The sequence below is a fragment of the Crinia signifera genome, chromosome 7, assembly GCF_055691185.1.
Source record: "Crinia signifera chromosome 7, ASM5569118v1, whole genome shotgun sequence".
NCBI lineage: Eukaryota > Metazoa > Chordata > Amphibia > Anura > Myobatrachidae > Crinia > Crinia signifera.
The window spans coordinates 16,954,616-16,974,985 of NC_139223.1; the positions used below are offsets into that span (position 1 = coordinate 16,954,616).

The 20,370-nt window shown below is 45.5% G+C and overlaps 1 protein-coding gene across 1 annotated transcript in view; it reads right to left on the reverse strand.

The window, feature by feature from the left end:
• The window catches only part of LOC146019859 (large neutral amino acids transporter small subunit 4-like), a 30,170-nt gene extending 21,981 nt beyond the window's left edge, over positions 1–8,189 (reverse strand). Inside the window, exons 1-4 of the mRNA XM_083152473.1 lie at positions 8,088–8,189; positions 6,159–6,342; positions 6,017–6,072; positions 379–455 (exon numbers count right to left, since the gene is read on the reverse strand). Coding sequence (XP_083008599.1) covers positions 379–455; positions 6,017–6,072; positions 6,159–6,342; positions 8,088–8,178 — 408 coding nt within the window. The 5' untranslated portion in view covers positions 8,179–8,189. The remainder of the gene's footprint in view (positions 1–378; positions 456–6,016; positions 6,073–6,158; positions 6,343–8,087) is intronic.
• Positions 8,190–20,370: the final 12,181 nt, after the last annotated feature.

The following is a 20,370-nucleotide window of genomic DNA, read 5'->3' on the forward strand; positions in this document are numbered from 1 at the left end:
CCGTCCCTGGAGACTACTGAAAATGCTGCCCATGGGGTCTGGTGCGGAGCACACATACAATATGGCACAGTGCAGTGTATAATCTCCCTCATCCCCACTGACAAGGCTCCCGCTGTGTTATTACTGTTTTGCTTGTAAAATACATCTTAAAAAAATGAAGGTAAAATGTGAATTAGTCCCCAGCATACTGTAAGCTGGGTGTGACCCGGAGCCGTTCAGATGGAACTGTTGTGTACACAGGAGCTGTTGTTATATGACACATGGGACGTCAGAAGATGTGTACAGACAGTTCACATCAACACACAATAAATACTGATAAGGACGTCCTTTGCCCACATACAGTAGGGGCAGATCTCTCGTCCAGTGCCCCCCACTTACCATGAGAGAGGAGAACAGGATGCAGCTTCCCCCGATCCCCTGTGCCACCAGCGCAAAAGGCAGGAACAATGACAGGCCTGAGAGAGAGCAACACACAGGGGAAGTGATGCTGTGCAGTTATCCATACACGTGGGGAAGACTCAGAATTACACCTGTCATTCATGATGTTAGAAGTGATACTGTGCAGTTATCCATCCATACACGTGGGGAAAGAAGATACTCAGAAGTACACCTGTCAGTCATTATGTCAGAAGTGATACTGTGCAGTTAACTATACACGTGGGGAAGACTCAGAATTACACCTGTCATGCTAGAAGTGATTCTGTGCAGTTATCCATACACGTGGGGAAAGAACAGATACTGAGAATTACACCTGTCATTCATGATGTTAGAAGTGATACTGTGCAGTTATCCATCCATACACGTGGGGAAAGCAGATACTCAGAATTACACCTGTCAGTCATTATGTCAGAAGTTATACTGTGCAGTTATCCATACACGTGGGGAAGACTCAGAATTACACCTGTCATTCATGATGTTAGAAGTTATACTGTGCAGTTATCCATACACGTGGGGAAAGAAGATACTCAGAATTACACCTGTCATTCATGATGTTAGAAGTTATACTGTGCAGTTATCCATACGCACAGGGAAAGAACAGATACTCAGAATTACACCTGTCATTCATGATAATAGAAGTGATACTGTGCAGTTATCCATACATGTGGGGAAAGAACAGATACTCAGAATTACACCTGTCAGTCATTATGTCAGAAGTTATACTGTGCAGTTATACATACACATGGGAAAGAACAGATACTCAGAATTACACCTGTCATACATATTAGAAGTTATACTGTGCATTTATCCATACACGTGGGGAAAGAACAGATACTCAGAATTACACCTGTCATTCATGATATTAGAAGTGATACTGTGCAGTTATCCATACACACGGGGAAAGAACAGATACTCAGAATTACACCTGTCAGTCATGATGTTAGAAGTGATACTGTGCAGTTATACATACACGTGGGGAAAGAACGGATACTCAGAATTACACCTGTCATTCATGATATTAGAAGTGATACTGTGCATTTATCCATACACACGGGGAAAGGACAGATACTCAGAATTACACCTGTCATTCATGATGTTAGCAGTTATACTGTGCAGTTATCCATACACATGGGGAAAGAACAGATACTCAGAATTACACCTGTCATTCATGATGTTAGCAGTTATACTGTGCAGTTATCCATAAACGTGGGGAAAGAACAGATACTCAGAATTACACCTGTCATTCATTCATGATGATAGAAGTTATACTGTGCAGTTATCCATACACGTGGGGAAAGAACAGATACTCAGAATTACACCTGTCATTCATAATGTAAGAAGTGATACTGTGCATTTATCCATACACACGGGGAAAGAACAGATACTCAGAATTACACCTGTCATTCATGATGTTAGCAGTTATACTGTGCAGTTATCCATACACGTGGGGAAAGAACAGATACTCAGAATTACACCATTCATTATGTCAGAAGTTATTCTGTGCAGTTATCCATACATGTGGGGAAAGAACAGATACTCAGAATTACACCTGTCATTCATAATGTAAGAAGTGATACTGTGCATTTATCCATACACACGGGGAAAGAACAGATACTCAGAATTACACCTGTCATTCATAATGTAAGAAGTGATACTGTGCATTTATCCATACACACGGGGAAAGAACAGATACTCAGAATTACACCTGTCATTCATGATGTTAGCAGTTATACTGTGCAGTTATCCATAAACGTGGGGAAAGAACAGATACTCAGAATTACACCTGTCATTCATTCATGATGATAGAAGTTATACTGTGCAGTTATCCATACACGTGGGGAAAGAACAGATACTCAGAATTACACCTGTCATTCATAATGTAAGAAGTGATACTGTGCATTTATCCATACACACGGGGAAAGAACAGATACTCAGAATTACACCTGTCATTCATGATGTTAGCAGTTATACTGTGAAGTTATCCATACACGTGGGGAAAGAACAGATACTCAGAATTACACCATTCATTATGTCAGAAGTTATACTGTGCAGTTATCCATACACGTGGGGAAAGAACAGATACTCAGAATTACACCTGTCATTCATTCATGATGATAGAAGTTATACTGTGCAGTTATCCATACACGTGGGGAAAGAACAGATACTCAGAATTACACCTGTCATTCATAATGTAAGAAGTGATACTGTGCATTTATCCATACACACGGGGAAAGAACAGATACTCAGAATTACACCTGTCATTCATGATGTCAGAAGTTATACTGTGCAGTTATCCATACACGTGGGGAAAGAACAGATACTCAGAATTACACCTGTCAGCCATGATGTTAGAAGTTATACTGTGCAGTTATCCATACACGTGGGGAAAGAACAGATACTCAGAATTACACCTGTCATTCATAATGTAAGAAGTGATACTGTGCATTTATCCATACACACGGGGAAAGAACAGATACTCAGAATTACACCTGTCATTCATGATGTCAGAAGTTATACTGTGCAGTTACCCATACACGTGGGGAAAGAACAGATACTCAGAATTACACCTGTCAGCCATGATGTTAGAAGTTATACTGTGCAGTTATCCATACACACAGGGAAAGAACAGATACTCAGAATTACACCTGTCATTCATGATGATAGAAGTTATACTGTGCAGTTATCCATACACGTGGGGAAAGAACAGATACTCAGAATTACACCTGTCATTCATAATGTAAGAAGTGATACTGTGCAGTTATCCATACACGTGGGGAAAGAACAGATACTCAGAATTACACCTGTCCTTCATGATAATAGAAGTTACACTGTGCAGTTATCCATACACGTGGGGAAAGAACAGATACTCAGAATTACACCTGTCATTCATGATATTAGAAGTGATACTGTGCATTTATCCATACACACGGGGAAAGAACAGATACTCAGAATTACACCTGTCATTCATGATGTTAGCAATTATACTGTGCAGTTATCCATACACGTGGGGAAAGAACAGATACTCAGAATTACACCTGTCATTCATGATGTTAGCAGTTATACTGTGCAGTTATCCATACACGTGGGGAAAGAACAGATACTCAGAATTACACCTGTCATTCATTCATGATGTTAGAAGTTATACTGTGCAGTTATTCATACACGTGGGGAAAGAACAGATACTCAGAATTACACCTGTCATTCATTCATGATGATAGAAGTTACACTGTGCAGTTATCCATACACGTGGGGAAAGAACAGATACTCAGAATTACAACTGTCATTCATAATGTAAGAAGTGATACTGTGCATTTATCCATACACACGGGGAAAGAACAGATACTCAGAATTACACCTGTCATTCATGATGTTAGCAGTTATACTGTGCAGTTATCCATACACGTGGGGAAAGAACAGATACTCAGAATTACACCATTCATTATGTCAGAAGTTATACTGTGCAGTTATCCATACACATGGGGAAAGAACAGATACTCCGAATTACACCTGTCAGTCATGATGTTAGAAGTTATACTGTGCAGTTATCCATACACGTGGGGAAAGAACAGATACTCAGAATTACACCTGTCATTCATAATGTAAGAAGTGATACTGTGCATTTATCCATACACATGGGGAAAGAACAGATACTCAGAATTACACCATTCATTATGTCAGAAGTTATACTGTGCAGTTATGAATACACACGGGGAAAGAACAGATACTCAGAATTACACCTGTCATTCATGATGTTAGCAGTTATACTGTGCAGTTATCCATACACGTGGGGAAAGAACAGATACTCAGAATTACACCATTCATTATGTCAGAAGTTATACTGTGCAGTTATCCATACACATGGGGAAAGAACAGATACTCCGAATTACACCTGTCAGTCATGATGTTAGAAGTTATACTGTGCAGTTATCCATACACGTGGGGAAAGAACAGATACTCAGAATTACACCTGTCATTCATTCATGATGATAGAAGTTATACTGTGCAGTTATCCATACACGTGGGGAAAGAACAGATACTCAGAATTACACCTGTCATTCATAATGTAAGAAGTGATACTGTGCATTTATCCATACACACGGGGAAAGAACAGATACTCAGAATTACACCTGTCATTCATGATGTCAGAAGTTATACTGTGCAGTTATCCCTACAAGTGGGGAAAGAACAGATACTCAGAATTACACCTGTCAGTCATGATGTTAGAAGTTATACTGTGCAGTTATCCATACACATGGGGAAAGAACAGATACTCAGAATTACACCATTCATTATGTCAGAAGTTATACTGTGCAGTTATCCATACACATGGGGAAAGAACAGATACTCCGAATTACACCTGTCAGTCATGATGTTAGAAGTTATACTGTGCAGTTATCCATACACGTGGGGAAAGAACAGATACTCAGAATTACACCTGTCATTCATTCATGATGATAGAAGTTATACTGTGCAGTTATCCATACACGTGGGGAAAGAACAGATACTCAGAATTACACCTGTCATTCATAATGTAAGAAGTGATACTGTGCATTTATCCATACACACGGGGAAAGAACAGATACTCAGAATTACACCTGTCATTCATGATGTTAGAAGTGATACTGTGCAGTTGTCCATACATGTGGGGAAAGAACAGATACTCAGAATTACACCTGTCATTCATGATAATAGAAGTTATACTGTGCAGTTATCCATACACGTGGGGAAAGAACAGATACTCAGAATTACACCTGTCATTCATGATGATAGAAGTTATACTGTGCAGTTATCCATACACGTGGGGATAGAACAGATACTCAGAATTACACCTGTCATTCATAATGTAAGAAGTGATACTGTGCAGTTATCCATACACGTGGGGAAAGAACAGATACTCAGAATTACACCTATCCTTCATGATAATAGAAGTTATACTGTGCAGTTATCCATACACGTGGGGAAAGAACAGATACTCAGAATTACACCTGTCATTCATGATGTTAGCAGTTATACTGTGCAGTTATCCATACACGTGGGGAAAGAACAGATACTCAGAATTACACCTGTCATTCATAATGTAAGAAGTGATACTGTGCAGTTATCCATACACATGGGAAAAGAACGGATACTCAGAATTACACCTGTCATTCATAATGTAAGAAGTGATACTGTGCAGTAAATCATACACACGGGAAAATAACAAAATCTTAGAATGAAGTCTGGCAAGAACAGATGCTCAGAATCACAGCTAGAATACAGATCATTTGAAGTGATACTGTGCATTTGTTTCTTTCTACGTGCAGGAAAAGAACAGATAGTCAGAATTACATCTAGCATAGAGATCACCACATACATAAAGAACATCTAGCACACAGAACACGAGAAGTGATACTGTGTAACTGCCCTTCCACACACATACTGGGAATCACGACAACATTTCTGATGTGGATATTTTGTTGGGCTTTTTGTATTCGCATTAACAATAATGAGAATCTATCGCTGCCTACTCTGTAATGCCTGTATATTAGGGACGTCACACGTCTGTATATAGAATTAGCAGCGGCTTCCCCATACTTACTGCGGGGGTCACTACAGCAATAAGACAGCATCAGGCAGGACACGGATACCAGGGCTCTGAGGAGGAGAAGGGTGTTTAGGGTGTGACTGGGGCAGAATACAAAATACTGTTCAGTATATATATAGGTGTATATGTTACTCACCCTCCGATCTGGCGCAGCGACCTGATTTGGGCATACCCCATCAGCAGCTGCAGGGGCAGGAAGGTTCCCCAAAGGAAGAAGGATCCCACTGTGAACCCTAAATTGAGGCTTCGCATCTGAGAGGTGCAGAAATCCGAGGGGTCTCTGTGTCCCATTTTCATCTCAGCCAGTGGGGACGATGTATCTGGATTTAATTAAACACAAAGGGAGAGACTCTTATTTACTTCCATTGTGCTGTATATACCTACACAGTAAACATGCATGTGTCTATGACATCTCATGTGTCAACAGAGAATTGTCACCTCTAGGCATTTTCTATGTGGGTTCTGCAGGAATCTTCTAATCTTTGGTAATCTTCTGATCTGTGGTCATCTTCTGATCTGTGGTCTGCAGTTATCTTCTAATATTTAGTCATCGTCTGATGTGTGGTCATCTTCTGATCTGTGGTCATCTTCTGATATGTAGTCATCTTCTGATCTGTACTCTGTGGTCTTCTTCTGATCTCTTGTCATCTTCTGGTATGAGGTCTACAGTTATCTACTGATATGTAGTCATCTTCTGATCTGTGGTCATCTTTGGTTTGGTAATCTAATCTATGGTCTGTGCTCATCTTCTGACATGTGGTCTGACCTGTCATCATTTACTGATGTGTGGTCATCTTCTGATCTGTGGTCTTCTACTGATCTGTAGTCTTCTACTGATCTGTGGTCATCTTCTGATCTGTGCTCTACGGTCACCTACTGATCTGTGGTCATCTTCTGATTGCACTGTGGTCAACTACTGATCTGTAGTATTCTTCTGATCTGTGGTCTTCTACTGATTTGTGGCCATCTTCTGATCTGTGGTCATCTTCTGATGTGTGAGCTGCCATTATCTTCTGATATGTAGTAGTCATCTACTGATCTGGGGTCATCTTCGATTTGGTCATCTTCTGATCTATGGTGACTTGTCCTCCTCTATTCTGTGGTCTGTGCTCATCTTCTGATGTGTGGTCTGACCTGTGGTCATTTTGATGTGTTTTCTTCTCTGTGGCTATCTTCTGATGCATGATCTGTGGTCTTTTCTGATATATGGTCATCTTCTGATGTATGGTATAAACCTTGGTTTGGTCATCTTCTAATCTGTGATTAGATCTCATCTTCTGATGTGTGGTCTGACCTGTGGTCATTTTATTATGTCTTCAGCTCTGGCTATCTTCTGACGTGTGATCTATGCTCTTCTTCTGATATATGGTCTTCTGATGTATAGTCTGCAGTAAACCTTGGTTTTGTTATCTTCTAATCTGTGGTTGGAGCTCATCATCTGATGTGTGGTCTTTGGTCATCTTCTGTTGTTTTCTTCTGATCTGTGGCCTCTGGTCATCTTCTGTTGTGGTTATCTGATGTATGGTCTGCAATCTTCTGCTAATATGTGGTCTGTGCCCATCTTTTGATCTGTGCACTAGTAATCTTCTGATGCCTGACCTGTGGTCATCTTCGGATGTGTGGCCTGTGGTCATCTCCTAATCTGTAGTCATTGTCTGAACCATGGTCTGTGATCAGTGTCTGACCACTTTTTGTCAACAAGACCGGAAATTATATGTTTGATCAGATTATTATTAGGCATCATGGCTTTTTCCAGCTGGCCAATGGCATGTGAACCCACTAGCAGTCTGTGACCCCACACAGGGCAAATGTTTATTCACCCAGTATAGCTCCCAAAATTTGCTATTGACCACAACGAGAAATAGAATTCTAAACAAGAACAACTTGGAGAAATCATATTTTGAACAGTGCACTGATGTCAGCTGATTGGACAGCAAAGACAGCTCATCCAATCAACAAGCTTCCATTTCCCACTGTATAATCGCAATTACCTGTATACTGCTGTGCTCATTACTTCTACCATATACCACAACCTCTCGGTTACCACAGGAATGGGACTGCTTACCGGCGCTGTGATTGCTGTGAGACTCCGCTGCGGTATCGTTACTCCAAAATGCAGACAGCCCTGGATCTGGGAGACAGAATTGGAATGACATATGGGTCACACTGGCGGCCATTATCAAATAGTACCAATTAAATTACTGTGATCTGGCGGCATCACTGAAGCAGATACAGCAGTGAGTTCAGAAGGGTCACACAAAGCCATAACCCCCCCACCCCCACCCTTGCATTCTCCAATAGGTACATAATGCCCTTGTGGGAAATGAAAATGAAAAAACTGATGGGGGATGCAAGTGTTGCGCATCAGGGGCCACTAGATGGCACCTAACACAGCAATTCAAGTGTTACTACATTCGAGTGCGCAGAGACGCCGGCGCTGACATTACTGTGATGTTGTTTGACGGGCTGGTAACTAGTATATAAATATTTACTACTGATTTTTCCCTTCAATGTGTCAGCTACTTCGACGTAAAGCTTGTCATTATTGATGGTAATAATAATAATAATAGCCTCCATTTATTCAAAGGAAACAGATTGCAGTAATACAGTAATTATCTCAGGGTTACCTTCCTCGCCGAAGCCGAGGGTGAGAATTACCAGCCATGTACAGTAATTATCTAAGGGTTACCTTTGTCGCCATAGCCGAGGGTGAGAATTACCAGCCATGTACAGTAATTATCTCAGGGTTACCTTTGTCGCTATTGCTGAGGGTGAGAATTACCAGCCATGTACAGTAATTATCTAAGGGTTACCTTCCTCGCCATAGCCGAGGGTGAGAATTACCAGCCATGTACAGTCATTATCTCAGGGTTACCTTTCTCGCCATAGCCGAGGGTGAGAATTACCAGCCATGTACAGTAATTATCTCAGGGTTACCTTCCTCGCCATAGCCGAGGGTGAGAATTACCAGCCATGTACAGTAATTATCTCAGGGTTACCTTTCTCGCCATAGCCGAGGGTGAGAATTACCAGCCATGTACAGTCATTATCTCAGGGTTACCTTCCTCGCCATAGCCGAGGGTGAGAATTACCAGCCATGTACAGTAATTATCTCAGGGTTACCTTCCTTACCGAAGCCGAGGGTGAGAATTACCAGCCATGTACAGTAATTATCTCAGGGTTACCTTCCTCACCGAAGCCGAGGGTGAGAATTACCAGCCATGTACAGTAATTATCTAAGGGTTACCTTTGTCGCCATAGCCGAGGGTGAGAATTACCAGCCATGTACAGTAATTATCTCAGGGTTACCTTTGTCGCTATTGCTGAGGGTGAGAATTACCAGCCATGTACAGTAATTATCTCAGGGTTACCTTCCTCGCCATAGCCGAGGGTGAGAATTACCAGCCATGTACAGTAATTATCGCAGGGTTACCTTTCTCGCCATAGCCGAGGGTGAGAATTACCAGCCATGTACAGTAATTATCTCAGGGTTACCTTTCTCACTATAACCGAGGGTGAGAATTACCAGCCATGTACAGTAATTATCTAAGGGTTACCTTTCTCGCCATAGCCGAGGGTGAGAATTACCAGCCATGTACAGTCATTATCTCAGGGTTACCTTTCTCGCCATAGCCGAGGGTGAGAATTACCAGCCATGTACAGTAATTATCTCAGGGTTACCTTCCTCGCCATAGCCGAGGGTGAGAATTACCAGCCATGTACAGTAATTATCTCAGGGTTACCTTTCTCGCCATAGCCGAGGGTGAGAATTACCAGCCATGTACAGTAATTATCTCAGGGTTACCTTCCTCACCGAAGCCGAGGGTGAGAATTACCAGCCATGTACAGTAATTATCTCAGGGTTACCTTCCTCACCGAAGCCGAGGGTGAGAATTACCAGCCATGTACAGTAATTATCTAAGGGTTACCTTTGTCGCCATAGCCGAGGGTGAGAATTACCAGCCATGTACAGTAATTATCTCAAGGTTACCTTTGTCGCTATTGCCGAGGGTGAGAATTACCAGCCATGTACAGTAATTATCGCAGGGTTACCTTTGTCGCCATAGCCGAGGGTGAGAATTACCAGCCATGTACAGTAATTATCTCAGGGTTACCTTTCTCGCCCTAGCCGAGGGTGAGAATTACCAGCCATGTACAGTAATTATCTCAGGGTTACCTTTGTCGCTATTGCCGAGGGTGAGAATTACCAGCCATGTACAGTAATTATCTCAGGGTTACCTTTCTCACTATAACCGAGGGTGAGAATTACCAGCCATGTACAGTAATTATCGCAGGGTTACCTTTCTCGCCGTAGCCGAGGGTGAGAATTACCAGCCATGTACAGTAATTATCTCAGGGTTACCTTTGTCGCTATTGCCGAGGGTGAGAATTACCAGCCATGTACAGTAATTATCTCAGGGTTACCTTTCTCACTATAACCGAGGGTGAGAATTACCAGCCATGTACAGTAATTATCGCAGGGTTACCTTTCTCGCCGTAGCCGAGGGTGAGAATTACCAGCCATGTACAGTAATTATCTCAGGGTTACCTTTGTCGCTATTGCCGAGGGTGAGAATTACTAGCCATGTACAGTAATTAAACAATCGACTATAAATCATGGTGCACAATGTCACTTTAAGAGGACGCTCTCAAGGGATCCACCCTGCAGCCAAACAAGGGGCCTTATTTTGGTTCACTCTTTCTGACAAAATCCTTCTTAGATGGACAAAACCATGTGCATTGCAGGTGGGGCAGATGTTACTTGTGCAGAGAGAATTAGATTTGGGTGGGGTTTTACTTCAAAGTGAGATCTATATTGAAGTGTAAAAATAAAGCAGTCAGTATTTTCCCTGCACAGAAACAAAATAACTCACCCAAATCTAACTCTCTCTGCACATGTTACATCTGCCCCCCTGCAGTGCAGCATGGTTTTGTCCATCTAAGAAGTATTTTGTCAGAAAGAGTGAACTAGAATAAGGCCCAAGGTCACACCAAGAGGATGACAATGAAGTCAGCTGGATGACTTCCGATCAGTCATCAGCGAAGCTTCTCCCATCACACTGTGGTCTTATGGTCAAAGGGCCCAAACTTTGCCACATTGACCAAAAAGCATCTCATGATGACCAGCTGTCAGGGGGGCTGTGACCTCAGAGATCAATGCCTGGAATTCCATCTCATTTCACAAATTTACATGTTAAAGAAAGTGCACCTGGAGCTGTTGCTTCCAGTGATAGTGAGCAGACCTGTAAACCAGCCTGTTGTTGCTGTATCGCTAGTAAAATTATATTGTAAACTATTACAATCCGGGCAACTGGAACCCCCCCTTCCCCCTCCGCTGCCTTATTCTTTAGGGTTTACTATCTACACATAGATCTGTCACAACAGCTTATTCGTTCTGCCATGAGGTGCAGTTGGGTCTGTCAGGCTTAACAAAAATCATTCAACTGTATCATTTGCGGGTGCTGAGCCAAGGTGCAACAATATAATTTAGGCCCTCATCTTCCACCTCAACCCAGGGAGATGCAGAGGGTGGCATGGGGAGGCAAAGGGTGGCATGGAGTGGCAGGGGGAGGCAGAGGGTGGCATAGAGAGACAGGGAGAGGCAGAGGGTGGCATGGAGTGGCAGGAAGAGGCAGAGGGTGGCAGGGGAAGGCAGAGGGTGGCATGGAGTGGCATGGAGAGTAAGGGGGTGGCATGGAGAGGCAGGTAGAGGCAGAGGGTAGCATGGAGTGGCAGGAAGTGGCAGGGGGAGGCAGAGGGTGGCATGGATAGGCAGGGGGAGGCAGAGTGTGGCATGGAGTAGCAGGGGGAGGCAGAGGGTGGCATGGAGAGACAGGGGGAGGCAGAGGGTGGCAGGGGAAGCAGAGGGTGGCATGGAGTGGCAGAGGGTTTCATGGAGTGGCAGGGGAGGCAGAGGGTGGCATGGAGAGGCAGAGGGTGGCATGGAGAGGCATTTAGAGGCAGAGTGGCATGGAGTGGCAGGAAGAGGCAGAGGGTGACGGGGAGGCATGGAGAGGCAGAGGGTGGCATGGAGACACAGGGGGAGGCAGAGGGTGGCATGGAGAGGCAGAGGGTGGCATGGAGAGGCAGGGAGAAGCAGAGGGTGGCATGGCGAGGCCGGGGGAGGCAGTATATGACAGCGAAAAATAGTTGGTGACAAGAAGAGGGTCCCTGAGGACTAAGGGGGCCCACTGCTGCCTCTGACACCCACTTCCTGTCACATGCTTATTTGCTTAGGGATGAATTCACATAAGGCCAAATTGCATTTGGACATATTGCATAGACATCACATTAGCCATGTCTACTGTGTGAGAAGAAAAGAATATCACAGCAAATATACAGCTGCAAACCAGAAACCCCATATTGCAGACAGCAACAAGCATTTACGCATAGACACGCCCATATGTGGAGCTAGACACGCCCATATGTGGAGCTAGACACGCCCTCAACGGCACACTGTGCTTCGTCCGGTGAATCCTACTCCCTGATTATGGTGTTTTCTAGATACTGGCTTTACTGGAATAAAGGTTACAGCTCTGTGAATTTAAATGTATTTACTAATCAATCCTACAGCCATTCTCCTGCCCCCTAAATGCCAACTTATTCCTTACAGTTACTATGCCACCGGTGCAACAGATAAGATTTATTTCCTATCCATCAGCACAGAGTGGGCGAGCCGCCACTAATATCTGCGGCCAGGTTGTCTCACAACACGTGATGTGCCCGGCTGGACATCGCTAACATGTGCCCCACAGAAGCCACACGGTTACCAATCCTGTCAGCGAGGAAAGTGACAGCTGCTGTCACTATTACTGGGCAAGAAGCAGACGGACAAGGAATGAGATGCAAACAAATAACTGAGCTTCATTCCCAATTAGTAATAAAATCGATGGCGTTGTTACGGGGTGGGTGTAAGGGCGCTGTTATTATTATTGTTTTTATGGTGCCACAAGGGTTCCGCAGCGCCATATACAGAAAACATAAATGAGCAAAAACAAGAAAATAACGATTTGCAGTGCAAGACAATGTAGGACAAGTACATGGTAAAGAAAGACAGGGACAGGACACTGACATCATTATTAGGGTGGCAGAGACCTGGGGTTAGTTGTCATTGAACAGGGTAAGGTTTAAATATATATATATACACTGTATATTTCTAAGAGAGGAAAAATCACATGAGGAGAGAGGGCCCTGCTCGTTAGAGATTACGTTCTATGAGAATTTAAAGAGAGTAGAATGATACAGACCTGGGTAACAATCCTGTGACAGCACCCCCAAATCCATCAGGATGGGGCTCAGGGAATTCCAGCCAAGGAGAGACCCTGAAAATAAGAGTGTTTCTGCCAGGGCCGAGCTCAGAACCCACAGCCGCCGAATCCGTCCCATATCCCCGCAGATTATACAGGTGTGTGAGGTGCGGAGCGTATATATTAGGATATATAGGAGGAAGTCTATAGATGTATGGGCTGTAGCATATATAAAGGTGTGTAGGAGGAGTATATAGGTGTGTGAGGTGTGTAGGAGGAGTATATAGGTGTGTGAGGTGCAGTGTATGAGAGGGCTGTGTGTCTGCCTAGTGTTACTCCGGTGTGTCCTGTACGATCAGGGCTGTGTGTAAGGTCAGTGTGTATCTCTGCGCACACACTCCTTACACAACCTTGTGTTTACACATGATACAGCTGTATTCTTGTCCCTCAGCTATAGGAGCCAATCCTGGTAGATAGCACACAGGGAGGGTATGTACAATACAGGTATAACATAAACATACACACAGCAGCCCCATCCAGCTGCTCACTGATGGAGAGAACACACAGGGAGAGTAAGTCACAGGTGCCTCCCCTCCTGCATTCTGCAGGAGACTCCCTGACATAGCAGCAATCTCCCTCTCTCCCTCATTAGTCTAGTAATCTCCCTCATGTCACCTAGCACACATTACACCATAGTTAACTCCCCTCCTGCATTCTGCAGGAGACTCCCTGACATAGCAGCAATCTCCCTCATTAGTCTAGCAATCTCCCTCATGTCACCTAGCCCACATTACACTGTTACATCATAGTTACTTCCCCTCCTGCATTCCGCAGGAGACTCCTTAAAATAGCAGCAATCTCCCTCATTAGTCTAGCAATCTCCCTCATGTCACCTAGCCCACATTACACTGTTACATGATCATAGTTACCTCCCCTCCTGCATTCTGCAGGAGACTACCTGAAATAGCAGCAATCTCCCTCTCTCCCTCATTAGTCTAGCAATCTCCCTCCCTCTCCTACACACATACACACAACAGCACCACCCAGCTGCTCACTGATGGAGAGGACACACGAGGAGGTACGTACAATACAGGTACCGTATAACACACACATACACACAGCAGCACCACCCAGCTGCTCACTGATGGAGAGGACACACGAGGAGGTACGTACAATACAGGTATAACACACACATACACACAGCGGCCCCACCCAGCTGCTCACTGATGGAGAGGACACATGAGGGTGGTACGTACAATACAGGTATAACACATACATACACACAGCAGCCCCACCCAGCTGCTCACTGATGGAGAGGACACACGAGGAGGTACGTACAATACAGATATAACACACACATACACACAGCAGCCCCACCCAGCTGCTCACTGATGGAGAGGGCACACGGGGGTGGTACGTACAATACAGGTATAACACACACATACACACAGCAGCCCCACCCAGCTGCTCACTGATGGAGAGGGCACACGGGGGTGGTACGTACAATACACGTATAACACACACATACACACAGCAGCCCCACCCAGCTGCTCACTGATGGAGAGAGCACACGGGGGTGGTACGTACAATACAGGTATAACACACACATACACACAGCAGCCCCACCCAGCTGCTCACTGATGGAGAGGGCACACGGGGGTGGTACGTACAATACAGGTATAACACACACATACACACAGCAGCCCCACCCAGCTGCTCACTGATGGAGAGGGCACACGGGGGTGGTACGTACAATACACGTATAACACACACATACACACAGCAGCCCCACCCAGCTGCTCACTGATGGAGAGAGCACACGGGGGTGGTACGTACAATACAGGTATAACACACACATACACACAGCAGCCCCACCCAGCTGCTCACTGATGGAGAGGGCACACGGGGGTGGTACGTACAATACAGGTATAACACATACATACACACAGCAGCACCACCCAGCTGCTCACTGATAGAGGGGGCACACGGGGAGCATACGTACAATACAGGTATAACACACATACACACAGCAGCCCCACCCAGCTGCTCACTGATGGAGAGGACACACAGGGGAGGACAACGGCTTCATAATTCCAGTATTACTTCATTCAAATTATATCCATTGCCCCCTTACTGTGGCCGCTGCCATATTCATGGTATTAGCATGTTTCTAGCATGATGTCAGAGGTAGCGTCATGCTGTACACAATACACTGGCTCTCAGCGATAGCTGAGGCGCATTTTGATCCTGGAACCAACAGTGCTGCAATGCAGGGGTGAAAATGCATTAAGTTTTTTTTGTGCAGAATAAATACTGTCTGCTTTTGCATGTAGCCTACCAGTGGCAGCTCCAGAGGAGTGGCTGCAGCACGGTTCAAAGTTCAAACAGGTGAGCCACACCCACTGCCTGTATGTTTTTATCCCGCTAAGGCCAAAAGGTTGCACCGAGCTAGCTGGCTGGGTAAGCTAACTGACAGCAGTGGGCAGCACACACACGTGGCAGTTCAACCTATAAAAATGGCACATCCGGGAGACATGTGGCAGTGCAGTGGCAGAGAGGATGGCAGTTTATTAAACTATATCTACTTTTATTGACATTTCTTTCCTCAGTCGCTGTAAAATGATGCACGTCTCAAATGAGGCCTCACACATGTTAATTTTAATTAATAAATCAATTCATTTATTCATCTTTTGTTATGTTACTGCCTTTTCTCAGTTCCTGTAAAATAACTCTTTTTACAAAATGAAAAAGGACTTGCACAGTTTAACAAACCAAGCACTTCAGCAACAGGGACTGTTACTTTTGTGACGGAAGTGCTTGGTTTGTTGTGGAAGGACTACCAACTATCACTAATGAGGAGGCTGATGATGATGACGTGTTAAGTAAAACAAATTAATATCATTTTGTAAAATAACGACACACCTGCATCTGGTAAGCCATGTTCCCCTCTACAAACCTAAGCGTCTCTGAGAATTACGTCACATTGGACATTTGCTCTGGAAAAGCAGATACAGCGAGAGTCGTAGATCACAAATGATCCAGGTGACTGTACAGGTTCTAATGAAGTGGATATGCCCATAGGAATCATTGACCTGGCTGTGGGACAGAACATGTATTCCTTAGTACATGGGACAGTATCATTATAGCCCTGCAGGTCTTATAAGAAGGTTATACAGAGGCATATGTTGTACAGTGTCCAAAAAGGAGAAGGATGCAAGTCCACAGAGGGCAAGTGTATAAGAGTCCAAACAATAGAAACAGCACATGGGAAATGGTTTTCTTCGGACAATAGTGGAAAGTATATGAAAGTAAGAAGTGATGCAATGAATCGCTCTGTGCTATTAATATATAGTAAGTCTGTGTAACGGAAGACTCCGAGAGAATAGCAGAGAGCAAATAACCTGTATATTGGCCAACAATGAATACAATCCATTATATATATATATCATATCAGGTATGGATCATTGTATAGACACCAACATGTTTTTTTGTAACTTTTTTTACCCGAACGTCGACACAGTGGGCACTCAAACGTAGCACCGCGTCTCCTCGCATGGCTCGCTGCACTCGGAACACTATTTTTTTCTCCCACCATGCCCTAGTGGATGGTAGGGCATGAAATACCGCCTGTCGGCTCAAAAAAAAAAAAGGTGAAAAACCCCATGTCGACCTTTTGACTGTCGACTTCCCCCATGTCGACCTTCATGCATGTCGAACTAGTGGTGTCGACCTAATGCTTGTCGAACTAGTGACCATATCCCTAATGATCATACTTATGAAGCCCAATACACTGAAAATGTAACCATTGACATCTGTCCCTGCCCCATAGAGCTTACACTCTATATTGCCTACCAGATGGGCACTAGCCAGGCTTCCGTAGAAAGCAGCCCCCAGTGCTGATCAGATTGCACAAAGGGGCTGCTGATTCAGACATGATTGCTCATCTGCAATGTTGCAGATGACTGCGAGTAGACAGCCGCCACCAGTGGCAAGGGGCGGGGCTACAGCACAGTTCAAACAGGGGAGCCACACCCCCTGCCAGAGAGTCAGTTTGGATTGACAGTCGGTGGCAGTGGGTGTGGCTCCCCTATTTGAATTTTGAACCGGGCTGCAGCCCCTCCTCTGGAGCCGCCCCCGGCCGCCACTCAGACAGAGAGGAAACCCGCCCCTGCACACCTGCAAATGATTTGCGCAAATATCGCTATTTTCTATCCAGTCGCACATCCTTACCTCAGTCACATCACTATCCTCAGTCACATTGCGGGGGGATTGCCATGACGATCCATCCGATATTTCTGTCGCGAATGCGCTCTATGATCTGTGCCGCTCAATTTGCGAATGTAGACTTTAGCGATCAAGTCTGAATCAGGCGGAATATTCGGAGGTCCGATACAGAAACGCAATGGGGTTAAGTTAATAGAATAGAGCAGAGATATTTTGTAACCCGCAGCAACCAACCACTAACTATATTTTGGGAATAAGTCATTGGGTCGACCAAATTAAGCTTGACATGCATAGGATCGACCACTGAAGCTCGGCACTCTCCAGCTTCTCCCTACACTCCCCCCCTCCTCCCCACAGTGCGTCCAGACCGGGTCAGAGGTGTTTGCAGTGATCCACGGGGGGCGCGGGTGCGGCACTCTCCAGCTTCTCCCTACAGTACACCTCCTCCCCGCAGTGCTTACAGACAGACCAGGTCAGAGGCGTTTGCGGTGATCCACAGGGGGGGGGGGGGGGGTTGCGGCACACTCCAGCTTCTCCCTACACTCCCCGCAGTGCGTCCAGACCGGGTCAGAGACGGGAGAGGCTGCTTCCACTGGGCAGCTCAGCTTCTTCTGCCTCTGACCCGGTCTGGACGCGCTTTGGGGAGGGAGGGGGGGGGGGGGGGGGCGCAACAGGGGACAGGCAAACGCTCACCTGCCTCCTCGGGGGGTGCAGCGGCCACCGCTTCTATGGTACTACAAAGTACCACCCTCCAGAGGCCGGCGCCCTAGGCAAATGCCTAGAGCTGCCTAGTGGTGGCGCCGGCCGTGCTCCTGGCTGCTTAATCTGGCTATTCATCCGTGATATCACCATCTCTACAACTGCTAAAACCTTGAATATCACTGTTATCACTGTATTTGCACTGTCTTTTTGAAAATGCCCAGCTGTACCTCTAATGACTTCACCTGCTCTTCCATTGATAGTAGGTGTCCCCCAACATTTTATTCTTGGCCCTCTTCTTCTCTATCTCTATACGTCCTCTCTGGGTGAGATCATTTGCTCACTCAACTTCCACTATCACCTCTATGCTGATAATAATGAAATCTACCGCTCCTTTCCTGATCTCTCTCCCTCTATCCTCACTCATATCTCCAACTGTCTCTCTGCTGTCTACTCCTGGATGACCCAGCGCTTTTTTAGACTTAAAATATCAAAGACTAAGCTGACCCCTTCCCACCCTCCTGCATAAAACCTGATAATCTCTCATGCTAACCTGTTTATACCCACTTCTACCCCTTCTGTGTCACCCCTGTCTGTCTAAAGGCCCATACACACTCTGCGACTTTGAGCTGAAAGCCGCTCAAAACAGTAGGTTTGAGCGGCTTTCAGCTCAAAGCCGCCCAGTGTGTATACCCCAGCGATGAACGGTGAACGCTGCTGCGCTGATGAGCGGTGTTGAGGACGGCTTTGCATAGCTCTGCGCTATGCAATTCCGTCCTCCCCCCTCCGTCGGCGCTGGGCAGAGGGAAAGCCGCTCAGTGTGTATGCACTGAGCGGCTTTCCCCGCAGTGATGATTGAAATCATCGCTGTCCATACACGTTGGGCATAGTCGCCCAGTGTGTATGGACCTTAACCCTCCCCTTTAGAATGTAAGCTCTCACGGGCAGGGCCCTCTCTCCTCATGTGCCTTTCTTAGAATATATAAACCTCTGCCACCCTGATGATTGCTGCAGTGTCCTGTCCTCTAGGACAAGTACACAGTAAATATGGATAGTTGCAACAAACTGTCTTGTACTGTAATTCGGTATATGTCAGGGTTGCCGACTTTGTTATTCTCCTCTCCGGGAGTTTCAGCAGCCGTTCAGGGGACGGGGCTTAAGCGTGACATCACTAAGCCCGCCCCCATGATGACAAACCAGTAAATTTACGGATCTCCGTGGAGGGGGCGGGGCTAAAATGATGCGATTGTGTCATTTTAGCTCCGCCCCCTCCTCTGAGACCCGAGGATTGCAGCATTTTAATGCCGCGATCCAGGGGACAGCGGGGGTCCCCCCTGAATCTGGGAGGGTTGCCCACCCTTCCGGAGGGCCGGGAGGGGGACCTGATTTTCGGGAGACTCCCGGAAATTCCGGGAGGGTCGGCAACCCTGGTATATGTTTTTGCTCATAACTGCTCTGTAAAGCGCTGCGGAATTTGTGTGCGCTATATAAGAAACTGTTAATAAATAAACAATAAATAATACATTCTGGGGCTGAAGTGTTGTAGAATGGGAGGAATTATTTTATTCTTTTGTCTCTCTCAGAACGGGGAATTATAGATTGTTTACATATTTGCAAAACTCATTGAATGACAGCCCCAGAAACTGCTGAGTGCCGGGATCCGCTCAGATACTTATGTCCCGTCTGAATGATAACGCTACGCCGCGTGCGCTGGACAGAAACAAACAGTGACATCAGCCGCTTACAGAAGTGAAACTCTGATTGGTTAAATCTAGCCCACAACATGTTTCCTTTCGCAGAGAATCCAACAAGCAGATTGGGGGGAGATGTCGCAAGTAGATGGAGCGGCAGATCCCTTGAGCTGGTGCAGTCTTACGGTCAGGCGCTCCATCTGCGTCAGCGCGGCGGCGGGGAGCAGATTCCGGGCCGTTCTCCGCTTCAGGGAGATGGGCAGGGTTAGTGGGGGTTGCGGGCGGTAATGAGGGAGCAGCGGGAAGCCGGCAGAGGGAGTCGGAGGGCTCAGACAGAACGAAGGCACGCAAGCGTCTTGTGCACGCTCTCCCCCTTCCATCAGCTGCCGGTGGGTAGCAGGATCTGGCGAATGGCGATAGAATTGCCAGGAGCAACTCCATTGTAAGCTGCTTCATCTGTATCACTGTCAGATAAAGTGGAGAACTA